Here is a 24,707-nt window from a genome sequence, read left to right on the forward strand (position 1 = left end):
TTTCTGTGTACTGTATATAGCCTATTTGGTCACTGCATCAGTGCATGCGTTCCATGCACTGAAATCTATGGATTTCTACTGTTGAGCTTCTTGGCAGACTCTTGTGATGCACTTGAAGGTGTAAGTGTAGATTAGAGGTGTCGCCTTCCAGATGCTTCCACTTTCATTTTACAAAGTTTACAGATTGGCTCTTTCCAAAAAAGATGCGTTTGCTGTTTGGTTTGACACCATATCCTCCTCTTCTGCCATCGTTGTTGCGTTGTCTAGCCGCCTTGTCACATTTAGCAAAATCTACGCTGCTCTACGTGCAGACAGAGCACACACTTTCAGTTTAGAATTATGTTGTCTTTTTTTTTTTTTTTATATATCCTTTTCCCCCTCCTTTTTCCTCCGATTTTCTCCCATCCCAATGTTAGTCGTTATGCCAATTCCCAATCCCCTTCCTGGTCGCTGCGCACTTACAGTCGGTCTGGGAGAGTGGAGGCTATCACGACACGTGCTTCCTCCGACACACGTCTAGCCAATCAACCGCTTCTTTTCACCTGGCAGCGCGGACTCTCACTGAGAGGGTGTAACATGTGGAAGGATCACACTACCCCCCTTAGATCCTATCCGCGCTGAGCAGGCACCCCGACCGAACTGTAGGAGTCGCTGTTTACAACGACCCGGACCCACCCCGCCAGCTTTCCCACCCTCTAATACTGCCAATTGTATTAGTGTGAACGGCCAGCCAAGCTGGTGACAACGCCGGAGCTGACCGCCCTGAGAATTATGTTGTCTTGATTAATAATATAATAATAATTATAACACGTTTAGTATTTTTTTTATTTGATGAACGTTGGCACTTCCACTGATACGCGAAAATAAACGAAATTAGTTTTATTTCTACAAAAAAAAGCATACACTGGTGGGGGAGGTGTGCAAGTAATGTACTTGGTGGATGCCTGAACACTTGAGTAACGCAGGTATCACAGACTATTACCACGGCGCGCCTACTAGCCTACCCCCTAGTGCAGGGCTATTCAACTGGCGGCCCGCGGGATGATTCTGACCGGCCCGCAAAAGATTACATGATAATTAAAAAAATAATAATTATTATTTTTTATTTTTTTTTACTTTTTTCTTTTCATGTCAACGTTCACACGCACAATTGCGCCAAAAGTCACTCAATTAATGACAGATTTCATTGATAAATTGAGGGAAAACTTTGCAAGTTGATTTGATGAATTTGACATGCCCAGAGAAATGATGCATTTTGTGAGCAACCCATTTGCCAATGTAGCTGCTATTTCCACAAAAGGACACGAGTTCCTTGCATCACTTCACATTGATGAAGGTCTCCTGCAACTTGAAATAATTGACATGCAAGCATCATCTGCTCTGAAGCAGGCACTTGAGAATGAATCCACCACAACATTTTGGATAAAGTGTATTCATGTCAACACATTCCCCAAAATAAAAACGCTGGCAATATCTGTGCTAACAATGTTTGGCTCAACATACACCTGTGAATCCAGTTTCTCTCACATGAATGCCATTAAAACAAGCAACCGTGCCTCCTTGACAAATCAGCATTTGCATCACTGTTTGCGGGTAGCCCTCACTTGCTATGAACCCTCTTTCTCTGCCATTGCCCAGTCAAAAAAGTGCAATCTCTCTCATTAGATGTGTGTATGTAGGCTAGGCCTGTCTGCCCCCCACCCCCCCCCCTGATGTTTGAGAGTTAAGAGTGGACAATAAGTGCTAATAAGATGCTGTGATTTGCTGCACAGACATGAAGCACTTTTTCATAAGCTCAGCTGCACTATAAATGTGTTTTTTTGTTCAAGTGTTGATGTTAGAATGTTCAGATGCACATCACTATTTTATTTTTATATTGAAATGTTGAAGAGGAGATGTTGCAGTCATAAATGAAGCACTTTTTGCAGGAGATGTTGCAGATGTGGCACATAAATGAAGCACTTTTTTTGAAAAGTATACTACTTTTGCAATGTAGTTAAATAAAAGTTGTGAAAATGTGGTTGCGTGTTGTGTCAAGTGTACATATATTCATAGCACGGGGAGGCGCCGTGGCAGTTCGGCCCCTGGCCCCTTGGGTTTCTGACAATGTGGCCCCCTGAACAATTTAGTTGAATAGCCCTGCCCTAGTGCAATTATATCTGGCATGTCAGAATATATTTTTTTATCTATCAGACCGACTATAGGCTATATAGCTATTTAAGCTATACTGTCCAAACAGAGAAACTACCACCACCTAAATAATGCATATTATTATACTTTGTGTTATCCATGTTGAGAGTGAATAACAGGTAGGGCCTATAGGCAGTGAGGTGCAATGTAGCACTTGTTCAAGCACTTGTTCATCACGGACCTCATGACCACCTCCAAGTCCACTACCTGCTCCCTTGACCCCCTCCCCACTACTCTCACCAAGACCTGCCTCCCTGCTCTCATCCCCCACCTCACCGCCCTCTTCAACCAGTCACTATCCCTAGGCCACGTCCCCTCCCCCTATAAACTTGCCGCTGTCACCCCTGTCCTCAAAAAACCCACCCTCGACCCATCCAACCTCTCCAACTACCGCCCCATATCCAATCTCCCTTTCTTCTCCAAAACACTTGAACGCATTGCTGCCTCCCAACTCCACTCCCATCTCCAGTCCAACACCCTCTACGAACCCCTTCAATCTGGCTTCCGTCCTGCTCACAGCACTGGTCAAAGTAATCAACGACCTCCTCATCTCCGCTGATGCTGGTGCCCTCAACATCCTGATCCTACTAGATCTTAGTGCAGCCTTTGACACAGTGGGTCACTCCATCCTCCTCCAAAGGCTGCACCAACTGGGTGTTGAGGGCACAGCACTTGACTGGTTTTCTTCCTATCTCACTGACAGACATCAATTTATCTCCCTCTCCGGCCCCACCTCTTACCCCTCCCCAGTCACACAGGGGGTCCCCCAAGGCTCAGTCCTAGGCCCCCTGCTCTTCATCTGCTACATTCTCCCCCTTGGTCACATCATTCGCAAATACAACCTCAACTTCCACTGCTATGCTGATGACACCCAAATTTACATCACCACACAATCCCCCCACAGCCCTCCCCTCAGTCACATTGAATCCTGCATCACTGAACTACAAACCTGGATGACCCATAACCTCCTCAAATTAAATAGCGACAAGACGGAACTTTTCATCATTGGCACCAACACCACCCATCACACTCACCATCAATGACTCCACCATCACCCCCTCCCCCCTAGTCTGCAACCTCGGTGTCATCCTCGACCCCACCCTCTCATTTGACCCCCATGTCCACTCCATTGTCAAATGTTCACCTCCGCAACATTGCCAAAATCCGTCACTGCCTCTCCCCCCCTGCTGCTGAATCCCTCATACACGCCTTCATCTCCTACCGCCTGGACTACTGTAACTCCCTCCTCACTGGCATCACCTCCCGCTCCCTCCATAAACTGCAGATGGTCCAAAACTCAGCCGCCCGCCTCCTCACTAACACCCGGTCCCGCAAACACATCACTCCTGTCCTCCACTCCCTCCACTGGCTCCCGATCAAGGAACGCATTAACTTCAAAACACTACTCCTCACCTTCAAAGCCCTCCATAGCCTGCCCCCCCCCCCTACCTGACTGATCTCCTTCTCCCCTACCGCCCCACCCGCTCCCTCCGGTCCTCTTCCACTCTTTCCCTCACTGTCCCGACTCTGGAACTCCCTCCCTCAGACCATCAGAGACTCTCCCTCACTCTCCACCTTCAAATCCAGACTCAAAACCTACCTGTTCACCCAAGCATTCAACCTTCCTTACCCATAACCACCCTCCTCTAACCCGCCACCATTTTCCCCTTTTCCCCTGCCCCACGTTCTCGCCTCTCCTGCCCCCCCCCCCCCCCACCCCCCTTGGTTTTCCCTTACTCTCCTCCCGACTGTCTCCCCTACTCACTCCCGTATTTGTTATCTGTTACTCGTGGCTTTATGTTTCTGTGTATTCTTATTGTTCCACGTTTCCCTGTGGTTCTATGTTTCTTTGTTTTCTTTGTTTCTTTTTTGCCTATTGTCAGCGACTTTGGGTCTTTGAAAAGCGCTATACAAAATAAATGAATTATTATTATTATTAAAAGAATAAAGTCAGTGGACACCGTCTGGTGCTGAAATAGCAAACAAGAAGTGTGGTATGAAATAAAAACACCAGTTCAATAAGTAATTCAAATTTCATCTTTACTTATATGACTGTGACTGCACCACACATGAACAGTAACAATGCAATTAAGCTGACGTCAATTCGGAGCAAAAAAAGCTGAATCCGCTTCAAGAAGACGCGCTACATTAGGTATATAAGAATTACAACGAGACATTCATTAACTAAATAAAAAATACTATTTGGCTTTTAACCCTCTAAAGCCGGGCGCAACACTAGACATGTTTCGCAAAACATTAAATATCTTTGGAGCCATTTGTGATGAAGACAATTGTATCGGAATCGGGAGATGTAAATCTCTCCGTCGCCCACAGGCTATCCGGCAGTGTGTGGAAATAAAGCATAGAATCTTGAAATATCTAGATTGGTTGTTTTCTCTGGACTGCATCTAATCCGCTGTATCTATCTATTTATCATATATCTATATCTGTCACTATAGCCAATGGAAATGCTAGAAATGGGCTGGAAGAACCAATGGAAAATTCTGATCGCTTCTCAATAGTCCAGTGAGCTCCTCAGAACGGGCCGTCAGACAGACGCGCTGATTGTGCGTAATGTAGGATAGAGAGAGGCGCTTGTCTCTGGTTTTATAATAAAATGGCAAAAAGACAAAGGTATAATGTTCAGTGCAAACATTCAGTGGCGAATCCTTATGGAAGCCAACGGAAGCCATGCCTCCCTAATATTAAAATATGAATTAATATCAAATATGAAATATTAATATAGTTTACATTCTTTTTCATCTGTGCATCTGTGTTATAATTTTTTTTTTCTTTTTTTTTAATGTCTCCCTCTTCTCCTTCTCACTCCCTCTAACACACTGTCAGCCTCACTATGCTCACTGCAGCAGGAGAGGAGGCAGATGGTAGGTCTCTTTCTCCAGGCTTCCAGCATTATAGAGTCCAAATCCGATCCTAGCCAATCAGATTCGAGCTGACTGCCACACCCTAAAAGTTTAAAACGGGGCTGAGAGGAAAACACTCAGCATATTTTTCCCTCTGCACTCTGAACATTGTATTAACCCGTAACTGTTCCCACGGGCCGAATATTGCCCCGATCCCGAGATTAAATCCACGGGGACCTCTCGGCGTGCCGAAGCTTTTCCTAAATCACTTCCATCATCGAAAACGAGGGGAAAAGGTCGGCTCGCGACCCTGAAAATGTCGCGTGATTTTAAAAACGCTGTATTAAGTGAGCCTATTATGGGATCCACGCGAGCTTTCTATCGTGGAAACATCTGGGCGTCCCGCAACTTTTACTGATTCACATGTAGCCCCTAAAATGCTTAGAAAAGGAAAACAGAAAGCGTGGAATAAACTCGCCGAAGCGGAAAAGTGTCCCACGGGCGCGTCGTGATTCCGATCCGCGTGAAAATATTCACGGCCATAGAGGAGACCGTGGGACACCTTTTTGCAACCGAATATGTGTCTCGAATTTGCTCCCACGCGGCGCGCAAAATCGTGCAAGGAAAAATCGGACCAAAAATTAACCAATGCTCCAGCAGTATTAATGACCCTGATGTAAACAAGACAAACGTCTTTCTCTGGTCTGCATCCCCTTATACAATTGTGTGTATTGAGCCGTACTGTATTGTACCCATTCTGCAATCTGTTAAATAAATAAAAAGAACGTTTGACTGGCCGCCGAGCCATACTGTAGTGTACATGGTGACTGCTTGACTTAAAAAAAAAATAAAATAAAAAAAAATAATAATAATAAAAATATTTAATAATTTTTTTTTTTATAATTTTTTTTTGGCTTCCCCTGTTATTTTACCCACGCGACGCCACTGCAAACATTTATTATATATAATAATGGGAAGTAGAGAAGACAGCTCCTATGCCACCTATGCAGCTAATTTATTTTGATAAATGTTCTGCCTCTGCCACAAATGTATCAATGTCTTAGTTATAAGGTGGTCTGTCACAGAGTTTAACATTTTTCACTACACTTAGCCATTGTATTTGGTTCTGGCTCACCATATAATGGCTTGGAAAAAATGTGTCCCGAGGCCAAACTTAATTGCCGACCCCTGCCCTAGTGGATAGACTTTTCAACCCTCCACATACATGCAAAATATACAGGCAAGTATGTGCACAATGTCTACTCGTATGCATGGTTGAAACCCTTATAGTCTAGAGCTACTCTATCATCGTGTCATTGGCACTTTGCACGTACACTACATGACTACACCCACACTGCGATTACAGTAAATGTACTTGTAACTTAGTATATTGTAAATTCGTTTTTGTTGTGTTTCTGCTGCTTTTTTTCACCCGTATTTCACCCAAGCATTACTCCAGTAACAGCAGACACCTACAGTATGTGCTGTGCAGCACTATTCTCGTGCCAACAGGAGCCTGGGTGTTCACACCAGGAGCCATTTCTGACCATGCTGGTCAACAAGAGATTCTACTCCAATCACGCGTATGGTGCTTGCGGCTCGTAGGAAAAAAGGGAGCTATTCGTCTGAGCAGTGCAATCTGTTAACATGGGTAACTGGCTGCTCTTCCAAGTGCTCTGCGGCGCTTCAGCATCCTATGTGTCCCCGGCATTAGACAATATCAGACAAGCACTGTCACGTTTAACCTCCTTGTAGGAGTCTGTTGGGGATCAGATGCAGCCGCGGTACACAGTCCCTGCAGTGGAGACGGTACCCTCACCCTGATTCTCCTGACCACTGGTTTTATCTGACAATCAATACCAGCACTATCATTTCTACTTCTTATTTCATTCTTTTACATAATGTTCTGTAACCTAATTTTCTTTCCGCTATTGAATTCCATTTCACCTGACCATAACGGTGTGGTATCTTACTAGTGAATACACGATTGCATGATTATACAATTTTACAGATCTGTCGATTAAATTGATAAATCGATTAGTCAACAGGACTTTCTTCAGTCGAGGACACTTTCCGATAATCCCTTAGTATGTTTTAAAGTCACAAATGTGCCTATTATATTTGTGTTATTATTTAGTTGCAGTGCCATGTTTGGTCACTAAGTGGCGCTCCTTATTTGTACCGTATATGTTTAATTTGATTTAACTTGAGCCAGTGACTCACTTCACTTCCTGTCTACCTGCCATCGGGTACAATGTTAGCTTGTCTAGTAACGTTCTCTAGTAACGATGTGGCTGTGAATTTATTTGTTGTACATTGAATTAATATAGAGCATATGGCAGGCATAATTATGGTCATAGGGCGAACCATAATGCTTTTGATAATAAATGGGTGTGCACTAAATCCCAAAAGTGACAACGTCTGATTAGCTACTTGCTAAACTAAGTTATCCTGATGCGGTTATTTAATGCTGACAAGTTGACTTCACACAGCCAGACACGTTACAACATGCCAGAAGGTATTTCTTTAGCACACCTAAGTGGACTCAGTGAAGACCTTACTCACCAACGTCTGACATCTCGGGGACACTGGCGAAGTAGACATCCTTTGCAAACTTTGGCTCGTTGTCATTGATGTCGTGAATTTTGATGTTAAACTCTGTGTCCGGTTCCAGCTCAATGTTGGTGTTCCTGTCCAACACCTTGGCATGGAGGATGTACATGGCTTTCTCCTCTCTGTCCAGCCTCTTGGTGGCGTGAATGTCCCCCGATTTCTCGTCGATGAGGAACAGGCTGCCTGCCCCGTCTCCCGTGAGGACATACCTCACGTTGCCTTCACCCTTATCCATGTTGGAGTGCAGCTGGAAATTGGAAAGAGGCTAATTAGAGACACGTACACCGTTCAATGTCGAGCAATGTGACTCACAAACACAAGTGCCGTATAATGGAATTGATTCGTCATTGAACGATTATTCCGTAATCTTTAATCTATACTGTAAGAAAAAGTAATTTTGAATCACATGTGTGTGTTCAGGTTAGAACGCCCCCGTCTTTCTATCTCTTTCTCTTTCTCTTTCACACACACACACACACACACACACACACACACACACACACACACACACACACACACACACACACACACACACACACACACACACACACACACACACACACACACACACACACACACACACACACACACACACAGGAATACGCTATGAGTGTGTCTCCTTGTATGCTTTTCATTCCCATGAAGGCCAAAGCAGAGACAGAAATGTATTTCCAACATTTTATTTTCAAGGGAATCCATGGCATATCAAGTAGGCTCTATGCTAAAGGAGGGTGTTATTAAATAAATGTCAATATACATTCATTGCCATATTATCCATATGAGAGCATGCAAATCTCATTATTAAAGCTATAAACTAAATACACATACACAAACAGAGTCATTAACTAGTGTGAAGTGGGAATGGGAGACTGACTTTGTACACACGTAAGCACAATTAGTGTGCTTTAAAAAGGTTTTTACAGCTGTTACGGTAGTTTAAAACTGTGAAATCCACACTTCCAGGTACTGTGATTTTTTTTTTTACTTTGAAATACACTGTAAGAAAAAAAGCTGCAAGAAAACGGTAAATGTCTGGCAGCAATGGTTGCCAAATACTTACTGTCAAATTACAGTAAAATCAAATACATTTACAGATTACAACCTTTATTTAATGGTTAATATTTTCATAAAAGGTCATTTACTGTTTTTATATGGTATTTATTTACACGTAGAAAAACAAAGGTAATCTGTAAAATAATACAGTGAATAAAAGATTTAATTACAGTGTACTTTTTTACTTTTTTCACACACGGGAGAGTGCAGAAAAAAAAAAATTATATTTTATTTTGTCCAAATCAAGCCAGTTATTTGCTGATATTCCTACAGTACAAATGTTAAGCAATTGTCACCAATTGTAGTACAGAGCATCTCTGGATAAGAATTACTCCTTTTGATTTTTGATATTCCATATAGTTCTACTGTAGCTGGCCCTCAAACTTTGCTCAAATGCTGTGGGGCAGAGTTTATATTACAAAAAGAATCTCCTGTCACAGTTTTTGTTATTGCAACCACATTTGGTGGACATATGTAGATATGATGTATGAGTGAACATGGCAGATGTGGTGCCATTAGCCAATAGGTGCCGCAGTAGCAGCATCATAACTTTGGCCATAAGTTGATTGGATGCCCGTTTCTTGACAACTATCCAAGCAGCACTTCCCGGGGGGGAAAGCAATCATCCTGTTCATCCTCATCATGCATTAGGCACAGGCCCTCGCTCTGGGCTGGCAACATTTTGACGGTGATGCTGCAAGCAACGCAATTGACCAGTTCTGAACAGGCACACGTTCCCAATGGGCATGGCGACGTTTCGAAATGGGCACTGCACCAGTGTTCATGAAAGGGTTCGCAGGTGAGTACAGGCCGCTGTGGTTGTTCAAATGTTTATATTGTCATGTAGGCTGACAATATAAGACCCTTTCACAGTTTGTAAACGATGATGATGATGACGTTAGCCTCCAAGGACAGTCTAGATAAAAGCATGCAATGTCCGACGACCTGTCTGTGTGTTCGGTTACCTTCACCTAGTCTCCAGAACGTCCTTGGAGTCTCCCCCGAAAAGTTAAGTTAAGGTGAACCTTTATGAATTCCCTTGGGGAAATTTGTTCTCTGCATTTGACCCATCCTATCTATTTAGGACTAAGAGCAATGGGCGGCCACACATAGTGTGATGCCCGGGAACCAGCTCCAGTTGTAATGTCAGTACTTCGGTCAAGGGCAATGGCAGGAAACCTAACATGTCTTTCGGGGTGGGAAGAAACCGGAGTAAAACCCACACAAACACAGGGAGAAAACCCTGCTAGGGTTTGAGCCCTGGACCTTCTTGCTGTGCGGCAACAGTGCTAAACACTGCACCACCGTGCGGCCCAGAAAGGATATGTGCGAAGCTGATGTTGCTGATGAAAAAAGGGTCTATAACAAATTTTCCTCTAAGTTTTCAACTGCTGACCCATGGAATGTCGAGACTGATTTTACAAGGCAAAATAGTTATTCCAGAAATAATCTCTACTTTCTTTATCTATACTGTACAATTGCTATTTTATGAAAATATACCAATTGTGCTTAATGATTGATTGAGCTGAGTCAAATCATGAAGGGCAGGCAGCAATCTGCATATTTCAGAGTGTTTATTGTGGTAGTCGATGTTGAAAGAATGAGAATGGTTCACGGTGCGTGATGCATGACATTACAAATTGGCAGCAGACATTTTTCTACTTAGCATGCTAGTTTTGAAATGCTAAAAAGGGCTGAAAACTAGGCAACCGTGGCTTCTTGGAAAAGGTTCTCACAACGTGGACGAGACCTCTAAGATTAACCTGACACTTTTGAAGTGAGTATTGACCCATGGGTTTATTCTGTAGCACTCTCCGACTCCACAGGTAGAGAGATGCAACAAGCGCGGGAAACAGCACCTTCCTACATAGACTTCAGGCTACAATGATGAACTAGTATGATGAACTGTGTGAGACTCTGAGTCTAAGTCCTCTAGGACGCTTCCCAGGGTGCAGACGTGTGGTCACCATTTCACTCTTTGCAGAGGGAGGGCAGATCTCACACTTCAATGGAATACAACCTTGTGCAATGTGCTTTACTCTCTTAGGAATGAACAATAGTGTGCTGCATACGAAACGATGAATCGCCGGCATACCCTATTAGTTAACATCAAATCAGTGATTGATTCTCCCTTCATAGTGTGAACTTTGACAAATGGTATAAACCTGACCCCACAGCAACCGTTCCTAAAATTAGTCACCTCTGACCCATCCATCACCTTGGAATGGCTCAGAGTGGCACGGCGCTGTAATGGAGGTGTGGTGTGACAGACACTTGATTCAAGCTCATTACTGTACGGGGTCTGTCTGAGGATATATTTAGAGCTCTATCTTGTGGGCTCACATTTTAAATGACAAGTAGTTAGGGACAGAGAATGTACATCAGTAACTAGGGATGTCCGATATTATCGGCCGACCGATATTATCGGCCGATATCGGCAGTAAAATGTGATATCGGAAAATATCGGTATCGAAAAAAAAAAAAAAAAAAAATTTTTTTTTTTTTTTACATTTATTTAACCTTTATTTACCCAGGCAAGCAAGTAAGAACCAATTATTATTTTATTTATTGTCAAAAGTATGCATGTTGGTTTAATTCAACAACAAGAGATATGTAATGTTAATTTTTACTTTTTTAATTATCATATTTTGCACAGATAATGCTTACATTTAGAAAGCCTTTTGAATGCATCCAGTGAAATTATTAATTACCTGAAATTATTCAGTTTTTTTGGGGGGAAACCCTGCATATATCGGTATCGGTTGATATCGGTATCGGTATCGGTATCGAAATTAAGAGTTGGACAATATCGGAATATCGGTATCGGTAAAAAAGCCAATATCGAGCATCCCTATCAGTAACCTATGAATATTAATATCTGCATACTGAGAGGAAACTCATTATTTCCTTTCTCCAATCCAAAGGCTGACACCAACAATGCAACTTGGAAGGAAAGTCTGGAGATTCACAGCTGCAGCGGCTGCCGATTCTCGAGGTTCAGACATGAGTTTGACATTGGTATTATGTTTGAAAACATTTATATGCAGATGAACTCTGAAAGCCTCCGAATACCACCCGATTTGAATATGCACATGTTGTCCACATAGCTGAGCACAAACCAGCCAACATTGTTTAATATGAAGAACTCTCTAGCAAGCTATGAACCAGAGAACAAAGACTGTGCAATATACTATGCCATATGCTGATGTGCAACCCTGCTGTTGAACTGCCTATGTGGGCCCACTGAGTTAGTTCTTGCATCCAGATGATGATGCCTCTCAGTTCTGAAGCTTAGCTTCATTTATCTTAATTATTTATTGAGTAAAAGTCAATTGTATGGTGTATTATTATTATTTATTTGCATTGATATGAGATCCCAAGTTAGATTTAACATTTTTTTTATTTAACCTTTATTTAACCAGGCAGGTCAATTAAGATTTTTATTTTATTTACAATGATGGCCTGGTGAGAGGACAAAAGGGCCTCTCCACGGGTAACAGGGAAATAAATGAATGAAATAGAAAAGAGACCGATGATACATACATCAGGTAAGGGGAATAATTAAAACACACCAAACAAACAACCAAATAAAATTACAAGGTATGTAGGCCTAATACATGAAGCAGAATAGTCAAATTACAGTTAAAAGGCTTGGTGACAGTTGCAGGTGTGTGTAAACAACTCTGCGACAGTGGCGGCTGGTCAATAGAGGGCGCTAGAGCGCCGCCCCCCCTGGTTAAAAGAAGAAGAAGAAATAATTCTTTGGCCGCGTGAATACTTTCCCCAAGGCAGTTGTCCTTCCGCGTTCGGTTTACGCAGCCTGATACAACTGCCTTGGGGAAGTATTCACGCCCCCCGGCCCCTAGCGGCCTAGCCCCCTCCACTCCCTTTTCATGGGCGCTCGATCTCAGCAGACTCAGCTCCACCGAAGGTGCGCAACTCACAGGGCAAAATGCAAATACATACGTACGTAAATAAATACGTACGTACAACATAACACAATCAAATACGATATCTCGAGGGCGCTTGCTCTAGTGCACCTCGAGTCTAGTAGGGAAATACGCTCGGCTAGGAGTTGTCGGATATTGATAATAATCACAAGATACTGTACATTCAGACAGTGTTGGATCTAACTAAATAGATTTATATGGACACTTTTATGGAAAGTTCAAGCCTGGACCACAAAGCTTGAAGGGTTAGGCTATACTCTGTCTTAGCTGGTTCGATAATAACAACAACAACAACAACAACAACAACAACAACAACAACAAGCTATATTTTTTTTGTGGACAGCTGAATGTCAACTCTTCTGATGGTAAGTCATTATGTTTAATTTACACAAGCCAGCCTTGGCTCTTTTAACAATATGCAAACTATGCTGTACTCATAGTCTCATACTGACGTTATTCATATACAGTAGTATACTAGGTCTGATCTGCTTGGGATTCCACGTGAGGTTAATGCTGTGTGAGAGAGAGCGAGAGAGAGCGAGAGAGAGCGAGAGAGAAAGAGAGAGAGAGAGAGAGAGATCGGGAGATCAGGATGTGCATGTTTGGAAACCTGGCTGCTGCATGGACTGTGATCATATTGATTGATGGCAATGGTGATAGTTGTACTGTAACTGTACCTACTTAAATATTCGTACTCTTGTGGTTTCACCGATGCACACAGTAGGCTACTCAGTGTGTGGTTTCGCGATGCGTGCGCACGCGCATGTTTGTGTGCTGTGTGACATTGTGATACCTTGTTACATGTTAATTTTTGGTATAGACCCCCCTGGAGAAAAATTCACCAGCCGCTACTGCTCTGCGATAAGAGTCCTTAAAAGTCACTCCTTCAATCAATATCTGTATGTAAAATGAATGTCTTCGGCCTTGGGGAGACAGCAGCTAAACTTCTTATCTTAAATCACAAGAGGAGAGCGAGATATTGCCATTTCCCAATGACGGTGGACCGAGAGTCACCGGGAAACGCAGACGTGATTCATTGAAAAAATGTATTAACAGATTGCAGAATGGGTACAGTACAGTACAGCTCAATACACATAATTGTTAAGGGGATGCAGACCAGAGAAATACTTCCGTCTTGTTTACATCAGGGTCCCCCATTTTCAATTCATAATGACATTTATGACATACACAACATACTAATATATATCATGCCATTTCTGACATACATGACATACAGATATACAGTACTGTTACATTTGTGACATACAAGATAAGCAAATATACAGTACTGTTGAACAGAGATCCTAACAGTAAATATATACATACGAGGGGGAGGGACATGCACATTAGGAGGGGGTGGGTGGGAGGGTGTTCGGACATTTACGGGGGCCAGTTTCGAATTGCAGCCTCCCGTAGGTGCTCTTTGAGAGTGGTTTTGAAGGTGGGTAGGGATTCATGTTTTTTTAGGTGCACGCAATGTCTCGTCCTCAGCAGCCACTGTGTGAAAACTACACCAAAACTAAGCATGTCGGGATACGATGGGTGAGTAAGAATAAGAGTTTGCCGGCACGCAGGGGCTGATAGGTAAGAGAAAATTAGGTCTAGTTTTTTATTGGATTGCCCTCCCCCCCCGTTATGTGGTTATGTCATGTGAAACCAGTTGATGGGAATGGGAAATTCGTCGGATAGTGTTGTGAAGGGCCAGATTAAACCGAATATATATATTTATTGTATATATATATTTAATTGTATTTGTATATTCTCTAATATTCCCTGATATCCCTTGTATATTCCTTGTACAATATGCATTGAATATCCATTCTAGCCTACTGAACATCCCATAATAGTCTCCATTCTACTATTGGTCGAGACCTTGGTGCCAGGCTGCCATACCCCCCAGACCCAGTTCAAACGTACCGCTCAACATGTACGAACAAGTCCTAGTTCCGCGTAGGAATCTGGCTACCGCACCACTAATGGGACTATTTGTTCATAGTGCGTATATATACTGCGCTACTAAAGTAGGACTTCCTTTTCAGTCCAGTTTCTTACCCTCCAATAGAGTGACAGACGTAAAGCCTCCCCGCGACGCCACGTGTGGGAGTAAGGCCAAGTTCGGCTTACCATCGGTATTGAGACATCGTGTATATTAATATTTGAATAGTCATATTTGGCACTATATCGTCGAGTTGGACGTAGTCTATTAAGCTAATAATAGTCTGTTAATATATAGTGCTTCGTGCGGTGAGAATACTACCGTAGTCAGCACCCCATCGTTTCGGGCAGAAAACTGGCTGCTTATCCAGGATGATCGACCCCATGTGAGATTGCACCCGAGGAGCCCCAGAGCCGACGAGCGAGTGGACCTGTATACCGGATTATTCTACCGACGACAGCCCGCCTTCCCAGGCACGGATTATGCTTTGTATACGTTGATTATTCCATGGATAAAGACCCCCGACACTGCCGTGTGTTGGAACCCCCCCCCCTGGAGAGGACGCAAGGTGAGGAGACGCTCTGCAAGACGAGGTCGCTTCACATCTCTCCTCCGTGGACCGGAGGACGCCGGCCCACAAAGAGTCCATCTGCTTTCATCTGCGGTCCAAGGATCGCCGGCGCATTGAACGGCACTACAGTGGGTTCACCTGGGATACCCTTGGCCGGATGAGGCAGCCGGACTCTACCCCCCCCCCCCTTCCTACTCCTGTCGGCTTACAAGCGACCGGATTAACCCCCCCTAGTGTATCCAGTCTATAATCATTAAAGTATCATTGCTGTTATTCCTTAAACTATTCCAGGTCGTATATGTACCACCTGCGCCTTCAGAGATTGGACATTCTCTATTGATATACCGACGAATACTCTTGCCATAGAAGTGCATACTAATTCCCATTCATAAATGTGATTGATTTGATTAAGTGCTTGCTCTACACACCATCGCTGTGTAGAAATAAAGACCTATTTCTAATTCGTACATTTGTGTTGGATCCGTTTCATCTACGTGACAGTGTTCATCATAATATATTTATGCCGAGTACTGGGTGGCAGAATATTAAGTACAAAGGTAGTGGTAGTAAGTATCATATCTAGTAATACAGTCAGGGAATTGTACCCCTCAGTTACAATTGGTCCTTCGAGCCGGAGGGTAATTAGTGTAATATTAATATAGTGTTATTAATATTGAAATGGCCTATGATGAACACTCCACGAAACGATCCTCCTAACCAACGCCCGCAGCGCGAACGACGGCTCCCTCAGTACTTAGAGGCTTACGCTGTCAGTCAACAACCTAGTCTTCTACTAACAGTAAACGCGGTAAAACTAGAAAGTAAAAGTATGTCTAACCCCAACGCCCAGACTACCCCGACCATAGAGGCCCCTACGGGTTCTAATGTAACTGACCAAGTTCACGGTGGGGACCAGTGGGAACCAGACATGACTTCACACCCCGCCAGTACTGAAGAAGTAGTCCCCGATGAGTCCCGGGAGGAATACAACGCTACCGAGACAGAACTCGGCACGGAAGAAGACGGGGAGAGCACCGTGGAGATAGAGCTCCAAGGCTCCGCAAGGAGTACCCTGAGGGAAGGCTCCCCTATACAACCGCCTTCTCCCAGCGAGGCAGAGAGGACCCTACAGCAGGCCTTCCTCATCAGCCTGAACGCCGCTGCTGAACGCGACCGACTGCAGATCCAGCAGCGGAGCGAAGAAGAGCATATACGTCTAGAAATAAGACGCATTCAGAGGGAAGAGAATGTGGCCCGAGACCGAGCAGACAGCCAGCGAGCAGCTGCTGGTGCTCTACGGGACGCAGAGCGCGACAGACAGCAAGCGCAACTAATAGAACAGCTGATCAGACGGACAACACCCTCTCCCTCCGCCAGAGGCTCCAGGAACTCGTCTAGACACACCTCCAGGGCGGCATCCCCTAGCCGAGTAAACAACCCTGAACTTGACCAACAGACGAGGTCTATGCCCCCCACAGACCACCTCCCCCCGCCGGTCCAAGCGAGACCTAGCAACCGGGAAGGAGCAGCATATCCTGTGGAGAGGCTAAACCAGAGACTACAAGCACTGGATGACCTAACTGAAGACGAAGAGGAAGAGGAGGAGAACTACGCCCGACGACAGCACAGTACTCTACCGGACCAGGAGGTCCGGTACAGCCCAGGCTATACTCCCGCGGAGCTGCGCTACAGACCCCCGACTCTATACACGGGTGAGCACGACGCACGACCCGCACCGAGGAACAGCACCTGGACAAGCGGGCCATGGTACACTGCCGGTACCAGCCCATACCAAGGAGCGGGAGGAGACTCGCCTAGGAGGCCTCTCCCCCAACGCTCGCCGATGTATCCACAGTCAGCGTCATACATTGGCACGCCTATGGTACCCGACTTCACCCAAGAGAACCGGGCCCAGTATACAGAACTCCGCATGTGTCTGGAGACCATGTTGGTGGATGTATTGGATGAACGCCATAAATACGCCATCCTACTGAAGCACTTAAAGGTACCCCGCGCACATAATATAGCGCTCGCCTACGCGACTTCCACCACCCCATACACAGCAGCGCTGGTAGCATTGGACCAGAGGTATGGGCGCATATGGGATTACGTGATCCAGGAGATCCGACACATCGACCGCTTACCCCCAGCAATAGACAATCGAGCACTGGACGACCTGTCCATCAGAGTGCAGTCCCTGGTAGGGATGTTGGGAGCGCAGAGAGAGAAGGGGAGGCATGAACTTTACGCCAACTCAAATGTGGAAAGGATCTTGGAGAAGCTGCCGCCCGCTCGACAGGAGCGTTTTAGGCGGCAGAGAGACCACCGAGACCCGAATGGCCCCGAACCGAACCTCCTCGATCTAGCAGACTTCCTGGCGAGAGAAGTCAGCAGCCTACGGCTAGATACATTCGGACGGAGCACCCCTGGCTCCAGAGAAGGAACCAGACGACTAAATGATGGAAGAAGATCGGTGACTGTGATGCACCAATCGGAGTCAGTACCGAGCAGCAGGAGCCACAGTACCCCCTCCAGAACGGAGAAGTGGAAGATAGTGTGCCCCTACTGTGAGAAAGAACACTGGCTAGCGCAATGTGACTCCTTCCCCAAGCTGAACGCGGAGGAAGCAAGTCAATGGATAAAGTCCAACAAGCACTGTTTTCGCTGTGCGCGCTCACACATGGCAGCCGAATGCCGCTTAAAGAAAAGGTGCACCAAGTGCGATGGAGCCCATCTGGACATACTTCACGACAGTAACAGACGGCGCCCTTCACCCGCACCATCCAGCAGCAAAGCAAGCGTCATGTACATCGATCCCGCCAGCAGCAGTGGAGCCCGAGTACTCCTAAAAGTAGTGCGTGTGACACTAAGCTACCAGAATAAAGTCCTGGACACTTACGCCGTCCTCGATGACGGGTCAGAGAAGACCCTTCTGCTCGCCTCCGCTGCAGCCCAGCTAGGGCTGCGGGGAAGCGAAACCCAAATGACAATTCGGACAATAAGACGAGATTTGAAGACGATAAAGGGCGAGAATGTCTCATTCTCTATCGCAGCAAGCGGCCAGCCTGAGCGACGGTACCAGATTACAGACGCTTTCACCAGCCAAGAAATAGGACTGTCGCGGTACACATACCCCGTCGCCAAGCTGATGGAGAAATATGCACATCTGCGCAAGTTACCGATCCCGCTCATAGACAATGCTATGCCGACCCTGTTGATAGGCTCCGACCATGCAGACCTCATTGTCCCGATAGACCGGGTTCATACCGGACCCCGAGGCTGTCCTGCAGCAGTCGAGACCCGTTTGGGATGGACTCTCCAAGGCCCGCTCGCCAAATCTCTCAACCGAAGTACAGCCACTAGATGTCTCCACTCCCGAGTCACAGAGGGAGAAACCGCACTCCTGCAACACGTAGAGCGGTTATGGACCTTGGAACAAATGCCCTTTAAGAACGGAAAGAAAGACATTCGCTCTAAAGATGACATTTACGCCATTCACCTCCTCGAGACAGGGACCAAGAGAGTCCCGGTCAACGGCGTGTTGAGATACGCCACGCCACTCCTGCGGCGAGAAGGAATGCCTACTTTCCACGCCAAGACAGACGCCACAGAACGGTACCTGCTGAACACGGAGCGGCGCTTAGCCAAGAACCCCGCCCAAGAGAGTGTATACCGCGCTGAGATTGAGAAGCTCATCACAGCGGGACACGTCACAAAGATGGACATTAAAGAGGCTGACCAGACCACTGAATCGTGGTACGTGCCTCACCACAAGGTCCATCACAACGGTAAAGACCGCATAGTATTTAACTGCAGCTACCAGATCGGATCCCAAAATCTGAATAAAGAGTTACTGCCCGGTCCCACACTCGGCCCCTCCCTACTCGGCGTTCTACTCCGCTTCCGCCAGGAAAAGGTGGCCATCAGCGGGGACATTAAAGGAATGTTCCTGCAGGTGAGATTAGTAGAGGAGGACAAGCCCCTGTTACGGTTCCTATGGAGAGAGAAGCCAGGAGATGAGCACCCAGCCATCTACCAATGGGAAGTCCTCCCCTTCGGAACGACGTGCAGCCCCTGCTGTGCTACATTTGCACTACAGAAACATGTAGCAGAGGACCCAGCAGCGGACGAAGAGGTCCGACACAGCGTAAAGAACAGCTTCTACGTAGACAACTGTCTACAAAGCCTTTCAACCCAGGAAGAAGCCGAGGCTCTCCTGATTAAACTCTGCGCCTCATTGATCAAAAGCGGCTTTGATCTCAGGCAGTGGGCCAGCAGCGATCCGCAAGTACTGCGCAGCCTCTCCTCCGAGGACAAGGCAGCCAGCAGCGAGACCTGGATGGCTACAATCCCGGGAGAAGCCCAGGAGATGACCCTGGGATTGGTGTGGCGATTCAAAACAGATTCGCTTCACTACAGACACAAGCACCTGACTACGGAGCAGGGAAGGCCGGCGGCGACGCCGACCACCAGACGGAGTGTGTACACAACACTCGCCCGACAATATGACCCGCTAGGATGTATTCTACCGTACACCACCAGGGCAAAAATGATTGTACGAGCATTGTGGGACAAGGACCAGGGCTGGGACGACCCCATTCCCGCACACCTTGCATCCACCTGGAGAGAGTGGGAGATGGAGCTCCACTCACTCCCAGGCGTTAATATGCGCCGAAGCTACTTCCCACCCACGGTGAGGCCAGAGACATGTAAAATGGACTTACACGTCTTCAGTGACGCCTCAGAGGTCGCATACGGATCAGTAGCCTACTTGCGGGCCCAAGAGAAGGGGGGAGAGATCTACACAGCATTTGTCATCGCCCGCTCGAGAATAGCCCCACGCAAGCAACAATCTATCCCACGCCTAGAGCTCTGCGCAGCCCTAGCCGGAGCGCACCTAGCCACGCTCATCCAACGTGAGCTCACCATACCGGTGTCTAGAACAATCCTGTGGTCAGATTCCACGACAGTACTCGCCTGGATCAAATCGGACTCATGCAAGTACAAAGTCTTCGTGGGAGTCAGAGTCACCGAGATTCAAGACTTAACCGAAGAGTTAACCGGAGAAACAGAGTGGCGCTACGTTGATACAAAACAGAACCCAGCTGACGTCATCACCCGGGGAATGCCCCTAGATGACCTCACCCGTCGCAATGTCTACAGTGACGGCCCAGCATTCCTAAAGCTCCCGGAAGGAGAGTGGCCCACGCCTATCCCGAGGGAAGCCAGTCAGGAGGAGGCTGAGAATAAGAAGCCTGTGTTCTGTGGATTGAGCACTGTTATCTCCGCAGACCCCAACACACTCCTGATGGGGCGGCTAGATCCCGCGTTACCCCAGACAATGTACCGGCCTGAAGAAGCGAACGGCCGACGAATGTGGAGGTACAGCCAAGTATTAGCCGACAAGTTTTGGAGCAGTTTCCTACTGCACTACCTACCGTCTCTACAGACCCGCCAGAAGTGGGTAAAGGAGAGAGACAATTTGACAGAAGGAACAGTCGTCATGATTATTGATCAATCACTGCCCAGAGCTATGTGGCCGGCCGGCCGCGTAAGCAAAGTGATCACCGGTGCCGACGGCAAGGTCCGAGCAGCTGAAGTGCTTGTCCAGGGTCGCACTTACACCCGTCCCGTGGCGAGGCTCATAGAACTGCCCCGACTCCCAGACACAATCGATGATGACCATGACCCTATAACCCTATGACTTTGTGAAGTTGACTGACCCCTACAGCAAACCCTTATGTGTAAATAGACAACGCGATTAATCTGTCTCTGCTTAACTGATTAGGTCTGGGACCAATCAGGGGGTGGCTGTTGTGAAGGGCCAGATTAAACCGAATATATATATTTATTGTATATATATATTTAATTGTATTTGTATATTCTCTAATATTCCCTGATATCCCTTGTATATTCCTTGTACAATATGCATTGAATATCCATTCTAGCCTACTGAACATCCCATAATAGTCTCCATTCTACTATTGGTCGAGACCTTGGTGCCAGGCTGCCATACCCCCCAGACCCAGTTCAAACGTACCGCTCAACATGTACGAACAAGTCCTAGTTCCGCGTAGGAATCTGGCTACCGCACCACTAATGGGACTATTTGTTCATAGTGCGTATATATACTGCGCTACTAAAGTAGGACTTCCTTTTCAGTCCAGTTTCTTACCCTCCAATAGAGTGACAGACGTAAAGCCTCCCCGCGACGCCACGTGTGGGAGTAAGGCCAAGTTCGGCCTACCATCGGTATTGAGACATTGTGTATATTAATATTTGAATAGTCATATTTGGCACTATATCGTCGAGTTGGACGTAGTCTATTAAGCTAATAATAGTCTGTTAATATATAGTGCTTCGTGCGGTGAGAATACTACCGTAGTCAGCACCCCATCGTTTCGGGCAGAAAACTGGCTGCTTATCCAGGATGATCGACCCCATGTGAGATTGCACCCGAGGAGCCCCAGAGCCGACGAGCGAGTGGACCTGTATACCGGATTATTCTACCGACGACAGCCCGCCTTCCCAGGCACGGATTATGCTTTGTATACGTTGATTATTCCATGGATAAAGACCCCCGACACTGCCGTGTGTTAGAACCCCCCCCCCCTGGAGAGGACGCAAGGTGAGGAGACGCTCTGCAAGACGAGGTCGCTTCACGTCTCTCCTCCGTGGACCGGAGGACGCCGGCCCACAAAGAGTCCATCTGCTTTCATCTGCGGTCCAAGGATCGCCGGCGCATTGAACGGCACTACAGTGGGTTCACCTGGGATACCCTTGGCCGGATGAGGCAGCCGGACTCTACCCCCCCCCCCCTTCCTACTCCTGTCGGCTTACAAGCGACCGGATTAACCCCCCCTAGTGTATCCAGTCTATAATCATTAAAGTATCATTGCTGTTATTCCTTAAACTATTCCAGGTCGTATATGTACCACCTGCGCCTTCAGAGATTGGACATTCTCTATTGATATACCGACGAATACTCTTGCCATAAAAGTGCATACTAATTCCCATTCATAAATGTGATTGATTTGATTAAGTGCTTGCTCTACACACCATCGCTGTGTAGAAATAAATACCTATTTCTAATTCGTACATTTGTGTTGGATCCGTTTCATCTACGTGACAGTGTTCATCATAATATATTTATGCCGAGTACTGGGTGGCCGAATATTAAGTACAAAGATAGTGGTAGTAAGTATCATATCTAGTAATACAGTCAGGGAATTGTACCCCTCAGTTACAGATAGGTTTTTCTCGGCATATAGACGACTTCAGCTTCTCGACACTGAGCCAATGTTTATCATAACCCATGGGTGATGATGATGAATCGTTGTTTTAATGAGAAAACTCACATTTTATTTGGAAATTCCTTTAAGGGCCCCCATATGATGGAACATTTGTTATGCTTAGTCAGAGTAGACTACTTATCTATATGAACATGTCGTTAACAATTACCCAACATTAATAACTTGTAATTAGCTAATCTCTGCCACTGTTTTAGCAGTCTGAAATGGTATCTAGAAGATTTCTGGAGCTCAAAACAAAAAAACAATAACATACGCTGCAGAATGTTTCTATACAGTATTTCACATTTGAAAAACATTGTGTTCCATAGACGTCATGGAATTATATATAATATGATTTTATATATATATATATATATATATATATATATATATATATATATATATATATATATATATATATATATATATATATATATACACACACACAATTAAATATAAGCCAAGACAGAAGTGACAGAATGATTACCCTTTCCCCTCCACGTCGTCCTCTCTGATGTGTACAGGGACAGATGGAAGCTTCTCAAGGCATTGGAATGACAGCTTTTAAATGTTGAAATGCATCAGCGTTCCCATTTAAAACGCATAGTCCTTAATTGACACTTGATGTTGATAAGGCCAATATGTCACACCGTATGAATTTTCTATTTTCTCAAGCTATTTTCTCCCTCACAATTATCTTCTGATTATTGCCACATTTCCCAGCCACAGTTGTTAATCCCATAAAGAGGAACCTGAGAAATAAAAATAAACAACAACAACAACAACAACAACAACAACAACAACAACAACAACAACAACAACAACAACAACAACAACAACAACAACTGAAGAATAGCCATCAAAAGGATCTCTACGCACTGTCTAGTCTGTCGGCTAATTGTACTTTGACAGCCCTTCGGGGAACATAGAGCGATGGGGATTTACATGTCTTCAACACCGGACTGGAAAAACAAACCCCTAGAGTAAACACCAATGGTTATTATTAGAGGTGCTCGTAAAAGCCAGTCCACTAATCATACGGGTAAACACATCTTCTCCCCCACTATTTGGATTTATCGCAGGCTATAAGATTAAGCAGAATTCTCACGGGAGTCAGCAATGTGGTGCCGCCTTACAACGAAACAGCCGCACACTTTAGAGGTGTGTACTAATACTGCACTGCCGGATTGGAAGGGCAACGGGCACGGTGTCAGCACCACAGAGGTTTATGGGGGGTGGGGGTGTGTGTTCGGATTTCTGCAGGGATCACCTCTGCTAGAATTAGGAGTCAATCCACATTCCAGCTGAAATGTGAAGATGAATGGACGCGATATGGCGGAAATGTTCCCTTTGCAGTCATCCAATATACATCTGAAAGAAAAACCACACGCTCGTGGGTTACTGACAAGCGTCACTATGCCACATCAAGTCTTTGATTAGCATTTTACATCCTCCTGTTATTTTCTCTGTCCTCAAAACTGTAGAAACTGAGTTGTTTCAAGCGCTAGTGATGGATTTAAAAGAGAAAATAGAATGTCCTTCCGTCTTTACCATAAGCCAACAGATTGGATAAGATCACAATGTTACTCAGGACAAAGTGTACCCACAAAACGTAAAGTAAATAATGATACGGCACAAGCATTTTGTTTAGGTTTAGCGGATATCTTTTCAAGGCCCTGTAGGACAAACACAGCCTTTTACAGCAGAGAGCCTTGATGAGTTGAATCGCCTTGTGCCCAAACACTGAGGAATTGTCAGCATAGGAGGAAAATCATTGGCAATTCTTGTCAGGTCTGTGCTGAGCATTACTTGGTGCTGCAGAGAGGAGATAGCGAAATAGAGCTCAGAACGGATACAGAATAATTACTCTCTTCTCTTCCTCTCTCTCTCTCGCTCTCTCCCGCTCGCTCTCTTCCGAGACACAAACGAAGAAGTGGGAAACATTGGAACAATGCACTTAGTCATTTCGTTTTTTTGTATTTATTTAAATAGGTACCTTGAGACCGATATCTCTTTCTCAAGGGCGACCTGTGTACCAATTGACATTGGACAAACAAGTACAGCTCAGTCGAACACAACATATAAAAGAAAACAAGTACAAGCAACATTTAAACTTTTTAATCTTCTAACGGAATGAAATGTTCTAACTTCACGGTTTTCTGTAGTTCATTCCATTTGTACGGTGCATAATATTTAAAACCAGTTTAGCCAAACTCAGTTTTTTAGATGTGGTGTATC

The 24,707-nt window shown here is 45.4% G+C and overlaps 1 protein-coding gene across 2 annotated transcripts in view; it reads right to left on the bottom strand.

The window, feature by feature from the left end:
• LOC311238497 (cadherin-10-like) overlaps positions 1–24,707 on the bottom strand; it is a gene marked incomplete at both ends in the record, with an annotated part of 90,813 nt that overhangs the window by 60,865 nt on the left and 5,241 nt on the right. For both annotated transcript variants that reach the window (XM_084326585.1, XM_084326584.1), the window contains one exon: positions 7,620–7,914. In XM_084326585.1, coding sequence (XP_084182711.1) covers positions 7,620–7,914 — 295 coding nt within the window. The remainder of the gene's footprint in view (positions 1–7,619; positions 7,915–24,707) is intronic.

The sequence above is a fragment of the Notolepis coatsorum genome (genome assembly GCF_963971535.1).
Source record: "Notolepis coatsorum genome assembly, chromosome: 12".
Taxonomy (NCBI): Eukaryota; Metazoa; Chordata; class Actinopteri; order Aulopiformes; family Paralepididae; genus Notolepis; species Notolepis coatsorum.